At 33.2% G+C, this 17,500-nt stretch overlaps 1 protein-coding gene and 1 long non-coding RNA gene across 7 annotated transcripts in view; one reads left to right on the top strand and one right to left on the bottom strand.

The window, feature by feature from the left end:
- The window catches only part of LOC124956111, a 178,293-nt gene that overhangs the window by 119,342 nt on the left and 41,451 nt on the right, over positions 1 to 17,500 (top strand). For 4 of the 6 annotated variants that reach the window (XM_047511511.1, XM_047511508.1, XM_047511506.1 and 1 more), the window contains 2 exons: positions 6,992 to 8,552; positions 9,240 to 9,570. In XM_047511511.1, coding sequence (XP_047367467.1) covers positions 8,178 to 8,552; positions 9,240 to 9,570 — 706 coding nt within the window. In that variant the 5' untranslated portion in view covers positions 6,992 to 8,177. Of the gene's footprint in view, positions 1 to 3,906; positions 4,008 to 6,265; positions 6,289 to 6,991; positions 8,553 to 9,239; positions 9,571 to 17,500 lie in introns of those variants that run through there. The other 2 variants (XM_047511510.1, XM_047511512.1) reach the window with 2 other exon arrangements.
- On the bottom strand, positions 14,723 to 17,254 carry LOC124956116. The gene is made up of 2 exons (XR_007103109.1): positions 15,251 to 17,254; positions 14,723 to 14,856 (listed from the first exon to the last, which is right to left on the bottom strand). It is a non-coding gene; the product is annotated as an uncharacterized LOC124956116 (long non-coding RNA).

Below are 17,500 nucleotides of genomic sequence, written 5' to 3'. Positions count from 1 at the left end.
ATGGTAGCTACATACATGTTCGAGCCCTGTTACGTTTCAAGTAACATAAAATCGTGTCGCTAACTCTCCGCGCCGAGCTAGAAACATGCTGTGGTTAAAGGAGACGTCATTCTAGAATCCTTTCAGTTCTTGGTCAACGGCTTATATGTTATAAAGAGATGAAAAGAGAAAAAACGAAAGGAAGAGAGAGAGAGAAAGAAAAAGTTTCGTAAATGGCAAAAACCGTGAGACTCCTCTATTCCGGTTCATACTCGTGAAAATCTCGAAAAATAGAAGAACGAGAGAAGACCGTGGTCTATGTTAACAAGCAAAAATACTAAAGGAAGAAAAAAAGAAAGAAAAAGAGAAAACAAGAGAAAAGAAGAAGAAAAAGAGAAAGAGGAGAGAAAAAAAAAGAAAACTTTGATCTCTCTCTCTCTCTCTCTCTCCCTCTCTGTCTCTCTATTCTGTTAGCCCATAGCTTCGAAAGATTGTATCTCATTTATATACCTTTTACTAGAATTAAAATTATCATTGACGAAACTTTGAAAAAATAAAAATAAATTTCTATTCTGCTGACCACCATTTTCGAAGTATATCTTCCTCCCTTTTTCTACTTACTTACGTTGCAGCACGCGTTCCTTGGCTACTAGTAAATATTAGATCTCACAGCTGTAGCCAATGCTTCGCTTTATGTTCCCTTATTCTTCTACCCTTTTATACATACATACATACATATATATATATATATATTTTCATATTTTTCTTAATATTTTCCTTTATCACTTTCGATTTCATAATCCGTCTGAAATAAATTTTGACATACTGATGTCTTGAAATTTGTTCATTGAACGAACCCTTTTACAAAACCCACGAGCAAGAAAAACGTAAGAAAATTTTGACTGGTGATAAAACCTCTTCCGCCCCTTCCCTTTCTCTCATCACATTTTATTATCTCCTAAACATATTTATTATAGAGCATCGTAGAGAGCACGATTAGACTATATAACGAATATCTACCATCGTCGATATAAATATTTTTGACATTTTGCAAAAAAAAAGAAAGGAGGAAAAAAGTAAAAAAATAGGGAAAAAAAGAACGATAACTCTTTGAATTTAATTCCCGTTGAACGCGTGTGCGCAATCGCCTAGATGATAACGCGATACTGCTAACGGTAAATTTTAGCGCAAATATCGCATTTCGATATTGCTCGAATCTCTCGTACCATGCAATCCACTGGCGCACCGAGTGCAACGTATTCCGAAGAAATATTAATTTTGATCGGCTGATATATATATATATATATATATATATATATATATATATTTTTAGAGAGTTACACGTTTATATTCGTTCTCATTTTGCATTATAAATACGTTGTTATTCGTATTATGCATATATGTCGCATCTATTGAAGATATAGAAGCGATTATTAATTAATATATTATTATTCAATACGTGTTCTAATCAATTTTCAAGATCAACCTGGATATAATAATTCTTACGAATGAAAAGTCTCTTTCTCCGGGAAAAAGAAAAGAAAAGAAAAGAAAAGAAAAGAAAAAAGAAACGAACTGTATTTTCATGAGTATTCTAAAAAAGAATAAGAAAATAAAATAAAATAAAATAAAATCGTACTCTATCTATTTCTTATTCTTTTCTTTTCGAAGAGAGAAAAGGAAAAAGTCTGACGAGAAAAGAATTTTTCTCTGTTGAGAAATGGAAAAAAGAAGAAAAAAGAAAAAAATTTGGAATGACCATATTCCTTTCCATTTTTTGTTTCTCTGTCTCTCTCTCCCTCTCTCGTGTTCTTTCTTTCTCTTTCTCTTTCGAATATCTAAAGTTATTTTAATCCTTATCCAAGGTTGATTCACGCCATGAGAGATTTACCACGGTTCTCTTTGCGTAGAGAAATTTTCTACGTCCTTATTCCTCGCATCTCGGCCTCATTCAATTCCCATTGCTTGTACGGAAAGGTTTGGAATAAGGGTCGAAGAAGAGAAAGAAAAAGAGAGAGAGAGAGAGAGAGAGAAGTTGGAAGAGGGAATGTAGGGGGTGCAAAAACGAGCGAGTAAATATCTTGCAGTGGCGGTAAACGGGAATTGAATAAACATTTTTCAGCAAATAGACCCGACAATGGTACGAATTTAAAAGTCGCTGAGACGAGCACAGGTGGTTCTCGGGAAGGCGGTACGCCGATTCGCTTGGGTAAAAGCTCCGAACGGAAAAATTGCATTTCAGCTATGTAGCTTACTCCTCGTTCCTCTGGCTCTTCTTCCATCTCTTATCTTCTTCTATCCCAACCACACTTGCTTCTTCTTCTTCTTCATCTTTTTCATCTTCTTCATATTCATTTTTTTTTTCAATTTCTCTCTCTCTCTCTCTTTTTTCTCTTTCATAGCAATTTTGCAGTCACCTTTTTCTTCTCTTTTTCATACTACTACAGTAAAAACTTCTTTCTACTTCTCCTCTTCCTCTTCCTCCTCTTCTTCTTCTTCCTTCTACTTTCTCCTTCTCTTCTTTTTCTACCTCTTTCTTCTTTCTCCTTTTTCTCCTCCTTCTCCTCCTCCTTATCATCATCCACGTCGTTCGAATGTAACCGACTTTTCCGGTTTACCGGTTATCTCTCGATTCTTACGTTGAGAATTGGTTATAAATGCTAATGTACGAACCTACCCCAACCTCCCTCTGTCTCTCTCTCTCTCTCTCTCTCTCTCTCTCTCTCTCCCTCCTCTTCGCCCGTTCGTAATGTCGACGAAGCTACCACAGGCAATCTCCACGAAAGAAGATTCCCGAGATGAAATACGGGGTTGAGCAAGTTCTGCGTAAACTGGCGAATCTTTATGATATTTCTGATTTTCCCGTCCGGGAAAGTGCGAACGCGAGCATATCGAGTGAGAGAGAGAGAGAGAGAGAGAGAGAGAGAAACAGAGAAAAAGAGAGAGCAAAAGGAAAGGTAGAAAGCCAATACGTGTAATCGAATTTGTATTGGAAAGCAAATTTTATGTCGATCACAACTTCCAATACGTATTCATGTATAATAAAAGTATCTTAAAAATGTATTAGTACATTTCTCAAAGAGTTAACTATAGACGTACATGCATATACTATTTTTAAAACGTCAAATATTCGCGCGAGAAATTTTCTTTTCCTATCCTTTTTCATTTTTCATTTTTCTTCTTTTTTTTTCTTTTCCTTGTTTTTTCTTTTTTTTCTTTTTTTTCTTTTTTTTTTTTTGCTCTTTCCTCCTTCGCCCTCCTCCTTCGTCCTCTTCCAAAAGGAAAAGAGAACGTAGAAATAAAATATAGAGAGAAAGGATATTGGATAATACGTTAACAACGTTTACAGTGTGCCACTTGCAAGCTCGCTCACATTATATACATACATAGGTTATATCTACGTAGAATAGGTAAAGATAGGTATATACATACGTAGATTCGATTTATGATCGAGGGGTAGTTTGTCCTGTATTCATGGAAGTGTTTCTTTCCAAGCGAATACGCGTCGACTGATCGAGAATACCGATCGATCACTGGAGGCAATAAATTAACGTCGAGTTAGTAGTAACCCGATGTGAAACCAATTTCTCTTCGTGTGCGTATAACTTGCTTGTGCGTGTCTACGTCTATTGCTATAAAAGATGCATTATAAAATACATACGTACATAGATACATATATATATATATATATGTTTATCCTGTATTTGTAGGGTAGTATTTTATAATTGTATGTGCGTAAAAGAAAGGGTGAACGGTGTGATGAAATCAACGCGAAACGATTTCTCTGTTTTAAACACCATTGGCTGTTTCATTTGAAACTAGGTCAAGCTCTTTCTCCTACACCTTTATCTTTCCTTTTTCATTCCTTTTTATCTTTTTTTTTCTTTTTTTCTTTTTCCTTCTATCTTTCTTTATACAAACTGTATGTGTTCTTTCGTAGCCAAGCTTCGTTGTAAATCTTCTCGAGACAACTAGACGCTTCCTTGGACGATCTCTTCAACGCGAATTAAGAAGAGAAACGATTCTAGGTGAACATCCGACGCTGATTTCTTTCTGCGGTCTTATTCTTTGAGATTCTTCTTCTCCTCTCACGTGTTAAGTATCATATTTATCTCAAGTATTGTATACTAATTGATATCTTCTGTCAAAGAGAGAGACAGAGAAAGAGAGAGAGAGAGAGAGAGAAAAAAACTTGTAGAGTTTCCTTAAAGAAGGAGATGAAAGAAGAAGAAGAAGAAGAAGAAAAACAGCAAATTAAAGTAAAAAAAAAAAAAAAGAAAACTGATGTTTCGCGTAATACTTTCTATGCTTTAAGCAAGACACTCTTGAATTCCGGATAGGGACGACAAGGACGTTGAATTATCGAGGAAGATCCTTTGGGAAATCGTTGGAAAGAACTTCTATCGTATTTTTCCTTTTTCCTCTCTTTCCTTCCTTCCTTTCTTTCTTTCTTTCTTTCTATCTTTCTTTCTTTCTTTTTTTCCAACCTTCTTCCTCTTCTTCTTCCCTTTTTTTTTTACATCTTCGCGTTCACTTCGAAAATCAGCTGAATTCTTTGCATCGAGACCATAATCGATGAATTATTGTCGATTTGCCACGAGAATGAAGAAGATAGTAAAGAAGAGAAGCTTGGTGTACATAAAATGGTTTGACAGTCAATCAAGAAATCATTCATGCAAATTATTATTATAATAATTTGTATGAAAGGGAAGAAAAATCTGCAGATTTATTTTCCATGATGATGATGATTTATCCAAGGTTCACATTCGAACGAGAACAACGGGTATTATTATAAACCCGTAAGAAAGTTAAGAAAGGGGTTGCTCTCTCCCTTGCTTGACTCGTCGTAACCGGATAGAAAAATATCGTCTGAAAGATTTTTGCGCGTATACATAAATTCATGGAGGACGATCGAAGAGAAGTCCCGTTTGAATCTTCAACTTCTTTTTGAAGTACCCACACGAGTGATTCAATGCTTGGTACTTGTCAGAAACGTCAAGAGAGATTTGAATCCGAGACGGCTTTCACAAAAGATTTCGTCCTTTGTCGTTCACCGATAGCTAGCTAGCTACCTCCTCTGGTAAATTTTGTAAATGACAAGGGTCGAAAGTTGCCGATCTTTATCAAACATTTTTCGACAATATCCCTTATTATAATTCTCGTCGAGTCGTCTTTTAATTGAAAACAAAGACAAAAACGAAAGAAAAAAAAAAAAGGAAAGAAAAGGGAAAGAAAAAAGAACGTTCATATTCATTATATTATTTCTCTGTAATTAAAAGGGCATTGCAATTAAAAATAAAAATTTTATTAGATTCTCGCTTGTAAATTAATCCAACGAAGGTGTTGATGGAAGGAAAAAAAAAAGATGAAAAAAGAAAAGGAAAGGAAGAGTTGCACGGTAACAATTAATTACTCGGGATATACAATTTTAACGAGTTATTATTAAATGAAGTTGATTAAAACAACGATGATGGTTAATCGGACAGTATTCCGAAAGTCAAACTTTATTCCTACATTCTTGTAAATGAAAGTACAATAATGCGAGCGAACGACCAAGGGCGTTTGGTTGGGGAAAGGGGGTAGAATAGAGTAGGGAGTAAAAGGGACGTGACGGAATTTCAGTATATCACTTTACGCTCACGACCTTTTCGTACTTCCTCTATATCCCACCAGTACAATAAACGTTAATGCAAAGGGGAGGTACGAATTTCGTACGATCCTATTCTCTTCTCTTCCATCCTCTTCTCATTATCTCCGGGTGATACTCGTGATAATATAAATTACATTCGAATACACATAGAAATTCTTTTTTCAAGATAATTTCCACTCCAACTTTCATGTATTTGTGTGTGTGTGCGCGTGTATATATATATATATATATATATATATATACGTTCTATGTTGTACATTAAAAGACTCGTTATTATTATTATTATTATTAAAATATCTCATTTGTTCGTTATCTTTTTTTTGTTTAATTTACTTTTTTTAATTTATCCTTAAATTTTCTGAAAATTTTTCTCCTCAAAACTGAAAAAACTTTTAAATATCTATGAGAATACATTAAATTTCTATCTTTCTTTCTTTCTGTCCTTTCAATAGATACATATATATATATATATATATATATATCTTTCTTTCTTTTTTTGTCTTTCTCAAACACTTGAAATTTTCATCAAATGGTTTCTCGGGTTTCTGTTTTTTGAAGGGACAGACAACCCTGAGAGTAAAAGATAGATGAAGATAGATGGATAGGGAAAAGAAAAGGACAGAAGTTAGAAAGGGAGATGGAAAGGGAAATTTACATTCGTAAGTACCTGCGATGAGCGAGAACGCGTTATTTCTTATTCATTCCAACCCCTCGACAACTTGACGATAACTCGTTCTCTGATTAAAGACGCGCTCCTTTTCTCTTGTCTCGTTGTTCTCCTTCCTCGATGGACCGTTTTCGCCCATCGATTCTCCACTTTCTTCTTCTCGTTCTCCACCACCATCTCCTCCTCCTTTTCCTTCTCCTCCTCCTTTCTCAGCTCTTCCATTTCCATTTGCGTATTTTAAAAGCGTTACTGTATTTTCAAGTAGTCGAGCGTAGGTAACTTTACTTTAGGAAAAAAGTGTTACGAATTTTCTTACAGTTTTCTTATGCAAGATATCGTTTCATACTTTTAAACTCTTAGTAATCTAACCTTTTTCTTCTTCTTCTTCTTTTTCTGCTTCTTTTTTTTTCTTTTTTCTGTCAAGAGGGAAGCGGAGAGAGAGAGAGAGAGAGAAAAAGAGAAGAAATATCTTACTGTCGCATTAACATTTATAGTTTACTATCATAAAGTATTGTCGAAGAAATAAATTAGCTGGAATGTTAATAAACATTTGTTGATAATAACATTAATAATAAGAATAATCGTTTAATTTATAGTTAGAATAAGAAAAAAGAATTATTGAAATTATATATGTATGTATATATATATATATATATGTATATATACATATATTTCTTTTTGTTTTCTTTTTGCAGAAAATCCATTCGAAACGCATCGGGTGGCAGGAACGAAAAATGAAGAAAATATCTTGGCTCGTTTCGTACGATCGATCATCCACGTTCCTTAGGTCGAATCTTGAAACGACAATCTCATCCAGTCGATTGAGTCTCGTCGAGCAACGTAATAAGAATCTCGGTGTTAGCGATAAGAGAAAGGATAGGAAGCGGCTTGCTAAAGAAATATTTTTAAGGGAGTCTCAGCTAAAACGTAGAATATAAAGTGGATTTGTTGATGAGAACGGCAGAATGCGATAAAGATAAATAGAGGAAAAGTCAGGGAGAGAGAGAGAGAGAGAGAAAGAGAGTTATGTACGTATAACAAAAAAAAAAAAAAAGAAAAAAAAAAGAAAAAAAAAAAGAAACAGAAAAAAGAAAGAAAACGGAAAACGGACGTCCAAATGGACGTCGAAAAAATAAATGATTTACCGTATATCACGGCTAAAGGAAATATCGAAGTTAGGTTAAAAAAATTTTAACACCGATAATATCGTAAAACTTTTCCAAATCATGTTATTTATGATATATTCAAAGAAAAAAAAAGAAAACTACTGGGAAAGATACGTACGACGATGGTATGAACGTTTCGTTAATAGAAAGAATTATTAGTCGATATGAAACGAGAATTATTCTTTTTTTTTTTTTAAATCCTATTTAAAACATTTAATCCCAAGTCAATAATTCGTGGAAAAGATTATATACATGAACGCCACGTGGAAAATAGCGTGAAAAACAGAATAAAAGATGATAGAAATTCTCGATTCCTTGACGAGAATAAGATTCCATAGAAAGATTTAGACGGAATAAAAGATAGATATATAAACGGAGAAAGAGAAAGAGAAAGAAGAAAGGAAGTAAACTTGAAAGAAAAAGGAGATTTATGATAACTAAGATTTTAAAAAGATTTACATACCGTCGTCATTTCATTTTTTTTTTTTTTTTTTTTTTTTTTTTTTTTTTTTTCTTTCTCTTTACTTAACTAACATTCACGTAAGATATTCCATTCGTAAAATAATGAAGTCGACATAATACGACAAATGATTCTATCTATGGGAATAAATCTCGAGGAATTATATATTATCATCGTCAAATGTCTTTTTATGAGAATAATAAAAATAAGTAGGTGATCCTTTGATAAAGGAAGGAGAAAAAGGCTGGTGGGAGAATGGAGAAAGACAACGTTAGACATTATAGGGCTTACGAGGGTTTTAAGCCGGCCAATAATGGCAACACCTCGTCCCTTAAAAGAACAACGTCGGATCATCCAAAAACTTTGCATCCATCGAGGCAAGTTAGATGTTTATGCTTCGGTGGTATACCAGACAAGGCCAGCCAACAATCCTTCCTAAAGGGTTTCGCCATAAATCTTGGTATATGCGCATTAATGGTCGCTTATACGTTACTCGGAAGTTTCATATTCCTTGCGATTGAGGGTGGTACCGATTCTACGGACAATGTTGGAATACACCGAGCCTTGGCAACCATTGCTGTTAGCAGTCAATCTAACAAAAGGATTAATAATACAGCATGGCTTATACAGGTAATAATAATTTTATCATCGTAATCGAATAGATAAAAAAAGATATATCGATTTATTCCTATTTAATACATATATATATATTCTGTAAATTAGAAATGGAGCCGATCACTTGCCAACTTCGTAAAACAAAATGTGAAGAAATGTGACGAAATAATATGTAATTGTTTTTTTTTTTTTTTTTCTTTTTTTTTCTAATTTAACTATCAAACAAACATTGAACAGAATATAAGTGCTTGAAATGATGCTGTATTTGAGTTGCATCGTTGCAACGATTTGCATTAGAGGAATTACGTGAGTTAATCGGGAATTGTGAGAGGGATTGGCTTCTGAAATAAATTATTTTTTATTCGATGGTCATAAAAAAAAAAAAAATAAAAAACCACTTTCATCACTCAATGATATTAAGTTACGAGAATTAGGGAAATTTGTTAAAAAAAAAAAAAAAAAAAAAAAAATAAAATAAAAAAGTGAGGACACTCCGTTGAGTGCTTTGACGCCATTAAATTAAAAAAAAAAAAAAATAAAAATACCAAAAGCAGAGTTAATCGATTTGCCTTGTGAACGGTTCATCATTAATAATTATTTAATAAAATGATCGTAAAATATTTTGTCAATGTTTTTTCTACTAAATTGTTCTCCTTTTTTTTCTTTTTTTTTTTTTTTTTTTTTTTTATTTCTTTTGTTAAGGCAAATAACGAAGCACGCGCTAAAACCGTCGAAAATATATGGATACTAACGGAAAGCTTGAATATTCTCTACCGTGAAAATTGGACGAGATTGGCAGCCCAAGAGATCGCAAGGTTTCAGGATCAACTGGTGAAAAGGATCACGGACGACATGATAGCGACTCAGAATACTGGCACATACACTGTTAGTAATGGTGTAAATGGCGATACTGGTACGCACACCGGTAGTAACAGTGTAAGCGGCGATAGTGTCACGGAACGACGAATACCCGAATACGAGTGGAACTTCGCCAAGGCGTTTCTATACTCTTTAACAGTACTGACTACTCTAGGTAAGTATTTATACTCTCTCTCTCGTAATTAAATATTCTAGAGATACAGATTACAGTATCCTATAGTTAAAACCCAGTAGTCCGAGAATCAAGAGCTCTTTCAAATATTCAAATGGCAGAGCTTCTATCGTATTCGAATAAGCCTTTGAATTAGTAATGCTAATTCTATTGGTGGATTAGTGTTGTGGAATTAGAAATTAGAATATCCGTGTTTTTCTGTTTTTTTTTTTTTTTTTTGATTTTTGATTTTTATCGATTTATTATCGTGCTCGACCAATGATTTATTAGATTTTCGAATTGATTGGTTATACTTCAATTGGACGTTGCGAAATTAATGAATGTATAAGCGAAAAAATAAAAAAAAAATATAGTAACTCTAGGATAATTTCGTATACAATTTTTATCATTGATCTAACGATACCAAAATATAAATTCTGTGCTATCACACTAGCCAATAAAATCTTTTCGACGTATAATGCATTTCTTATTTCATATCGTGCATAAGATTTGTATTTCTTCAAAGAACACCGGATAGAATAAATTAAGCCAACGTCGTTATAGAATATTTGTATGTAATTAATAGATTAGCTATAGAGAGAGAGAGAGAGATAGAGATAGAAAGAGTGACAGGGAGGAGATAGAGAGAGAAAGTACCACCACACTTCAGGAGAAACATTACCGCATGAACGGTTAATTACTGAAAGCAAATATCATATAATTTGACTCTGCTTGTACTGACTTCTGAAGCTTGACAGGATCATTTGCAGCACAGCAGCAACGACAGCAGCAGCAGTAATAGTAATAGTAGCAATAGCTAAATAGAGTTAAGTTCGTAGTAATTTCCTAATTTCAATACGAGAAAGATTTGTTACGGGTTATTTAGTTTAAGTTAAATGGATCAAGACGACGACTCTCTTTCGAATCATATTATCCTCGAATTTCTTCCATTATCGTGAAACAGCCTGACGATAATTATCTTATTTTATTAAATCCTTCAAAAAAGAAAAAAAAAAACAAATTTGATTTTCGAAATTTTACGAATATCCTAAATTTTAAAAATAATCGGACTTTTAAAAAACATTTCTGTGTTTTAATGATCTTTACGACGAAAGATCCTGAAGGATTTTATTCGTATCGCTGCCAGACCTATAATCGACTTAAACTACTTAATCTCTTCCGCCTATATCGAGCGAAACTACTTGCATTTTAGTCTGACCGTTGATCGAACCACGCTACTTATATACTTTAGTCCGATCTATAATGGAGCCACGTTACTTGCACTTTCGTCTGACTAATCCCCATACGTCTCTTTACCATTCCTATCAATAATATTCAAGTAAACTATATAATACTCTTCGATCGTTATCGCTTCGTTATTATCTATACAACCTAATCACATTAATCTCTCAAAACTATAACGACTACAAGGGGTATATCAAAAGGGAAGTTATTGCAGTCGTTAACTTCTACCATAGGTGCATATTCTCTAAGTTCGAAGTTTGCATTCGAGCGATCAAATTCTGAAGTTCGTTTAGGGTTTGTTGACACGTGCTCTCGGGTTTCACGATCTAAGCACAAGTTCTCTACTACTACTACTACTACTGCTGCTGCTGCTGCTGCTGCTGCTGCTGCTGCTGCTGCTGCTGCTGCTGTTTCTGCTTCTGCTGTTGCTTCTGCTGCTACCTCGACAGAATTTAATAGGATATCTCTATTTCCCTTGTTAAAAATAAAATTATAAAAGAAATAAGGGAACGTGTTCCTCTCCTTTTTCTTATATTCTATATATCTTTTTGCTTCTACATTTACCCTGTCCTGGATCATTACAAGGAAATGGAAAAGATTGTAGGGAATATGTAGAATATGCGGATGAATATTTTTAACGAGGAAAAACTTTTCAATAGTTAGAAGAGACAGGAAATCGTTGTTTAAAATCATAAGGATGAAATAGGAGTAGGACCAATATGAGAGGTCTAAGCATCAATTTTCATGGCAAACAAAGTTGGACATTAACTTATAATGGGTCTCTATACAGTTGGAAATCTTTTGTCCAATTTTACCATAGAGATTGGAATTGTTGCTTCGACGTAATGGAAAGACGACAATATTACTTCTTGTATGATCAGCCTGGACGAGCCCAGTGACGTCACGTCCGATCGTTTGCCACGGTTATTACTGAAACAGATTGGAAGTCCGCGAGTTTGTCGGCATTTAAAAAAGAAATAGGAGTAGGGCCATCGTAAACGCGATTCCACGAACCGACCAACCCGAAGAGGATTATCGAATTATCGATATCATATTTCTTCTTTTGTAATCGTTGAGCTTTTGGACCAACAACGAATGCGTATTCGCAAAAGAAATAGGATTTTTATCGGTTACGGTTTCTCTTTTATTACACACACATATATACATATATATATATATTTATATATATATATATATATAAAAGAAGAAAAAAGAAAAGAAAAGAGAAGAAGAAAGAAAAGAATCGATGGTAAATATTAATTTATTTGTGTGCGTCTGTATGTGTATGTATATATATATATATTTTTTTTTTTGTTTTTCTTTATTCTTTTTTAGTTACAAGCTTTCGATAAGGTATACACGTAAATAAAATATTAATGCAATAATATCTTCGTGTAGATATGAACTCGTGCTTAATACGGGGCAATTGTTTTTATCGTTAGATGTTGGTAACAAGAGCGTGAGAATTATAATATATATTCGAGAAAAAAGGGATAGTAATAGAAAGGTAAAATATATATATATATATATATGTGTGTGTGTGTATGTGTGTGTACGCGTGTGTGTGCATGTGTCACCAAAAAGCTTTTTCGTACCTATGCAGCTTTTTTCCCCCAGTGCTATTAACCAGAGTAGAAAAAGAACTGGTGGGAAGGTAAAGGGTAGGAGGAGGAGGAGGTAGAGGAGGAGTAGAAGTGGTGGGTGAAAAAAATCCTCGAGCTTTTCTTTTTCTCTTTTTTCGAACGCCGAGGAAAGAGAGAAAGAGAGAGAGAGAGAGAGAGAGAGAGAGAGAGAGCTAATTAACTTTCAAATCTAATATCGAGATTCATCCTTACTCTCTTTTACCGAGTCGGGCCACGCTTCGGAATTGCTAATTAGAAAGTTACATTTCTAGGCAGGTTTCGCGAAGCTTAAAAGCGTTCTACAATGATCCAACGACCATGTTATATATTTTCGACATCGGGATCATTTCTGTAACATCGAAAAAGATAAAAGAACAAAAGAAAAAAGAAAATAAAAAGGAATAGCATCATCGGCCATTTCCCATCGAGCGAATTTTGATTTATTCGTTTTGATCGAAATTAATCGTCGTACGTATAATTTTTATTTTGTTTTTCCTTTTATTCTTTTTCTTTTTTTTTTCTTCTTTCTTTTTCCATGGAGAGATAGGACATGCGATTTAAAAAAAGAAAAAGAAAAGAGAGAAAATAAGGAAGGAAAAAGCGAAAAAATTAGATTTCGGATTACTTTTTTTTTTCCTTTTTTTTCTTTTTTTTTTTCTTTTTTTTTTTTTTTTTTTTTTTTTTTTTTTTATACAGAGAAATATGAACGATCGACGTCAAGGATAAGATATTTAAATGAGAGAATTCGTTTCGCAAATTAATTCTTTCTCTTTCTCTTAGTCGAGAACCATAATTTGCACTCTCCTTTGCCGTTCCTCCTCTCCTTTTCTTTTGCGGAGAACCCCACTCGACTTTTTGTTAAATCCAACTGAATTCTTCTTTTCTCTCTTTCTCTCGTTCATTCTTTCTTTCTCTGTATTTCATAGACTTCATCCTTTTCTCTCCTTTTTTTTTTTCTTTTTTTTAAACGTCATACGACAAGTTAATTACGGACCATATCGCTGTACTTTTTTATCGACTCGCGTTTGAACGCGAAAAGAATCTTGTATACATCTGCGTTCTACTATTAGAAAGAAATAGTTCATGCGCGTTTCCTTGCTATCAAAGGGACGATATTGCTCGAAATGTAAAAGGGAAAAAAAAAAAAAAGAAAAAGAAAAACGAAAAAAAAAAGAAAAGAAAAGAAAAGATAAAAAGAAAAAGAGGAAAAAAAAGTTGAAAACAAGAAGGACATGAAGAAAAAAATTCGATGACTACGCAAGCGTATATTTTCGAAAGAAAAGAGAGGTTCAGAGATCAAAAAATATGAAAGGGAAGAGAGAGAGAAACAAATGGACAGACAGAACAGATAAGAAAAATTTAATATATAAAATATAATAATTATTGTCGCGTTTATAAAGAAAGAAAGAAAGTAAGAAAGAAACAAGAAGTTATATTTTTCGAATAGTATAATAAAAAGCTTTGGATCTAATTAATACGAGATAATTCTCTTTTCTTATCAACGTACTGACGCAAACAGATAGGAAAAGTTGAGTTAGTCACGGTTTGATTAATCGCACGGTTACGTCATTCCGACAATAAAGTTACATTTTTTTCCGTCTACTAAGTTCGTTAACAAATTGGCTAATATATTTTTTTTTCTTTTTCTCTTTTTGTTTATTTCTTTTTTCTCTCTCTCTCTCTCTCTCTCTCTCTTTTCTTTCCCCTTCCACCAAAACAAACGAACGAACGAACGAACAAACGACTTTATCAAAAATACTCGAAGTTATCGTCGTTTTATTCGTAATTTTATTCTATGTTGAACGTTAAACGAAATCCGTAAAAATTAATATAAAAAGAAAAAAAAAAGAAAAAAATATAACAGAGAATTTTTTTAACGTGCCTATATGTAATTAATTTAATCATAGTGAGAGAAAGAAAGAGAGAGACGATCATACTATTAGATGCGAATTTTTACATTGTTTAACATTTATAATGGACGATCATTGATTTTAATATTTATAATAGAAAAGATTAGAGCCATAGAAAACGTTTAACTTTCTATAGAGAATATTAATTTCAGATAAACCTGACAATAGGGGAAACGATACGATTAAACTATGTTCGGCAAAAAGTTTATTATCGAGTTTCATAGGGACTATGAGGAGAAGGGAATGGGGAGAAATAAAGAGGAAAGAGGGAGAGAGAATGTTTCGGTGATGACGTCGGCCGATAAGGGATGAACACAGAGTTTGAATTAGATTCCAAATGTTATACGAATTAATTAGAAACGATATAAAAACCTATAGTTCCACGTATATATTTTTTATTTTAATCGCTTTGTCGTACATCTTTTTTAATATTTATTCCAACGATAATTTTTCACTAAATAAAACGTCGTCGTTGTAAAGTAAAATCGTTATATTTAAAATGAAGTGGTTCCCTGGAAAAAATAATAAACGCGATCAATTTTAATCTTGTACAAGACAGACAAAGAGCAAGAGAAAGGTAAAGAGAAATAAAAAGAGAGAGAGAGAGAGAGAGAGAGAGAGACAGACAGAGATAAAATTTATCAAATGTTTGCCGGAGAAAAATAAAAATAATATCATCTTCCTTTTCCATTATAAAAGAAGACAGAATTTTTTAAGGATGAAACGTTAGTTTCTAAAGTGTGACATTGCATCACTGTAAAGTTTCTCTTATTCTGTCTCTCTCTTTTTCTCTCTCTTTTTCTCTCATTTTATTTACGTAAAAATGTCTTTCCATCTTTCCTCTCGCGATACTTATTCCCTATTCGTAATACAATATTAATCTATTTATCTTCCAAATTCACTCACCATCGCGTCGCCTCTTAATTTACAAGCTAAGCAAATTTCCAATTGACCACTCATCCATATATATATATATATATACTCGTCCATCCATTTCCCCCTCCCTCCTTCATATAGCATTGTAAAATCATTATCGTAGGTTAAATTCCAAAGAGAAGAGAATATAAAAAATGGATCTAATTACGATACGATAAAGATAATGTTTAAAAAATATCGATTTTTCTCCTTCATTCTTTCTCCTTTCATTCTTTCTTTCTTTCTTTCTTTCTTTCTTTCTTTTTATCTTTGTTCTGTGTCTTTGAGATGGATCAAAAAATATGAGGTATAAAGGAACAAGTTATATTATCCCCTATCGTAAATTCTCTTTCATCTACTGCCAGCCAGGAAATTTTATCTATATATATATATATATACACACACACATACACACACATATAGATATATATATACAACAAACTAGTTTTCGAGTTTCGTTAGGATCTTTTATGAGGATAGACGATATTTCATCATCGCTGCTAAGGTCTTCCTCGAGAATTTTGATTCGGACTGTTTATCGATCGGCAGAGCTCCAGACGAAAGTGTGTATGTGTGTGAAAGAGAGAGAGAGAGAGAGAGAGAGAGAGAGAGAGAGAGAGAGAGAGAGAGAGAGAGAGCTGTGGAGCCCCACCCACTTAACGGAACACGAACCGAGTGAGCAGCCACGAAACGAAACCATTTTATTTCTGTAGTTCGTCATTGCAAATTTTCGTTAAATATTATCAATTTCCATTAAAATTTTTCCAAAGGTTTTTGCAATTTTTTTTATGCTAACTCGTATTAATCTCACCCTATACTTTATACTCTTCGTGATCAATTTTTTTAAACACATATATACATATATATATATATATATTTATCATTTTTTTAACGTTAAATCACGAAGATTATAAAAATATCACGGGAAAAATAATCTCACAGGGATGTCTATGAGAAATGTTCAAAAGTGTCCTGATACATCTAAGAGAAGAACAAACAAGCTTCTAAGATCGGTCACTTGTCTTTCATTAGTTCGTATATTTCTTGCGTTCTTTTCTTTTTTTTTTTTTTTTTTTTTTTTTTTTTCTGTTCAGTCTATATTTCCTCCATTCTCTTTCACGTTCGCCATTGCTTGGATAGCCAATCTATTTGAAACACGTTCGAATAAACGATTACACGACGCGTAATAATCAAGATGATCGATTATTTAAAAAAGAAAAAAAAAAAGATCGACCGCAAACGAATATCTCTATGGAAGTGGAAGAAAAAATTACAAGAAAAAAACAAAAAAAGAAAAAAAAAAATGAAACAAAAGAAAAAGATCAGATACGTAAGTCTTTTTATTATTTCCTTTTGTAATTCATTTATATTAATATCGTATGGGATTTATGTTATTACTTTCCGTTAGCAAAGCTATCCAAAGCGGACTAATTTCATATGGAGAACTTTTTGGCAATGTGCATTTATGACAAGCGCACCACTTCCATTAGCTGATTGGCAAACCCGTACTCACTCGAGCTTACTGTCATTACACCTATTCTGCTTCGTTATAAATATTAAACGAGTTCATACATCCATGTTCATGCATACATAGTAAATAAGTAAATAAATAAATAAATAAATATATATATACATATATCCATATACATGTATAATAAATTTGTATACATATATATATCGCAATGGGAATTGTCGCAGTGTGTAGTAATGTCGTTTGATTCGTTTCTTTAGTAGCGTTCACATTCCAGGAAAAACAGGAGAGTACACTCTCCTCGGTAGAAAAGATATGTATTTCAGACAGTGTGTAAACTCGAAAAATGTCTTCGCATTCGAGGAAAATCGTCGCGTTTCACCATATTACGGACTTACGGAATCCCTTGTCGGCTTAGAATTGTATTTTTACTTTGGATACTTTTGCACACCCTTACTTTATCCCTTTTTGTGCGTCTTGTGAGACACATACATTCACCTAAACATACATATATATATATATATATATATATATATATATATATATATATATATATAGACATATCATCGTTGAAAGGAGTGAGAGTACTAAAGTCCTTCCTTCCTTCCTTCCTTCCTTTTCCTTCTTTCCTTTTTTTCCTTCTTCTACCTCTCTTTCTTTCTTTTTCTCTCTTTCGAACGAGAAATGCGTCGTAGTGGATCAGGCACAAGCCTCTTCACCTTTTCATACTTCACCTTATCCTACTTCGCATATCGAATGCCTCGTACGTT

Source organism: Vespa velutina, chromosome 20 (genome assembly GCF_912470025.1).
Source record: "Vespa velutina chromosome 20, iVesVel2.1, whole genome shotgun sequence".
Classification (NCBI taxonomy): Eukaryota; Metazoa; Arthropoda; class Insecta; order Hymenoptera; family Vespidae; genus Vespa; species Vespa velutina.
Note: the sequence above shows the minus strand (reverse complement) of the source record. Positions and strands in the feature narration are given on the sequence as shown.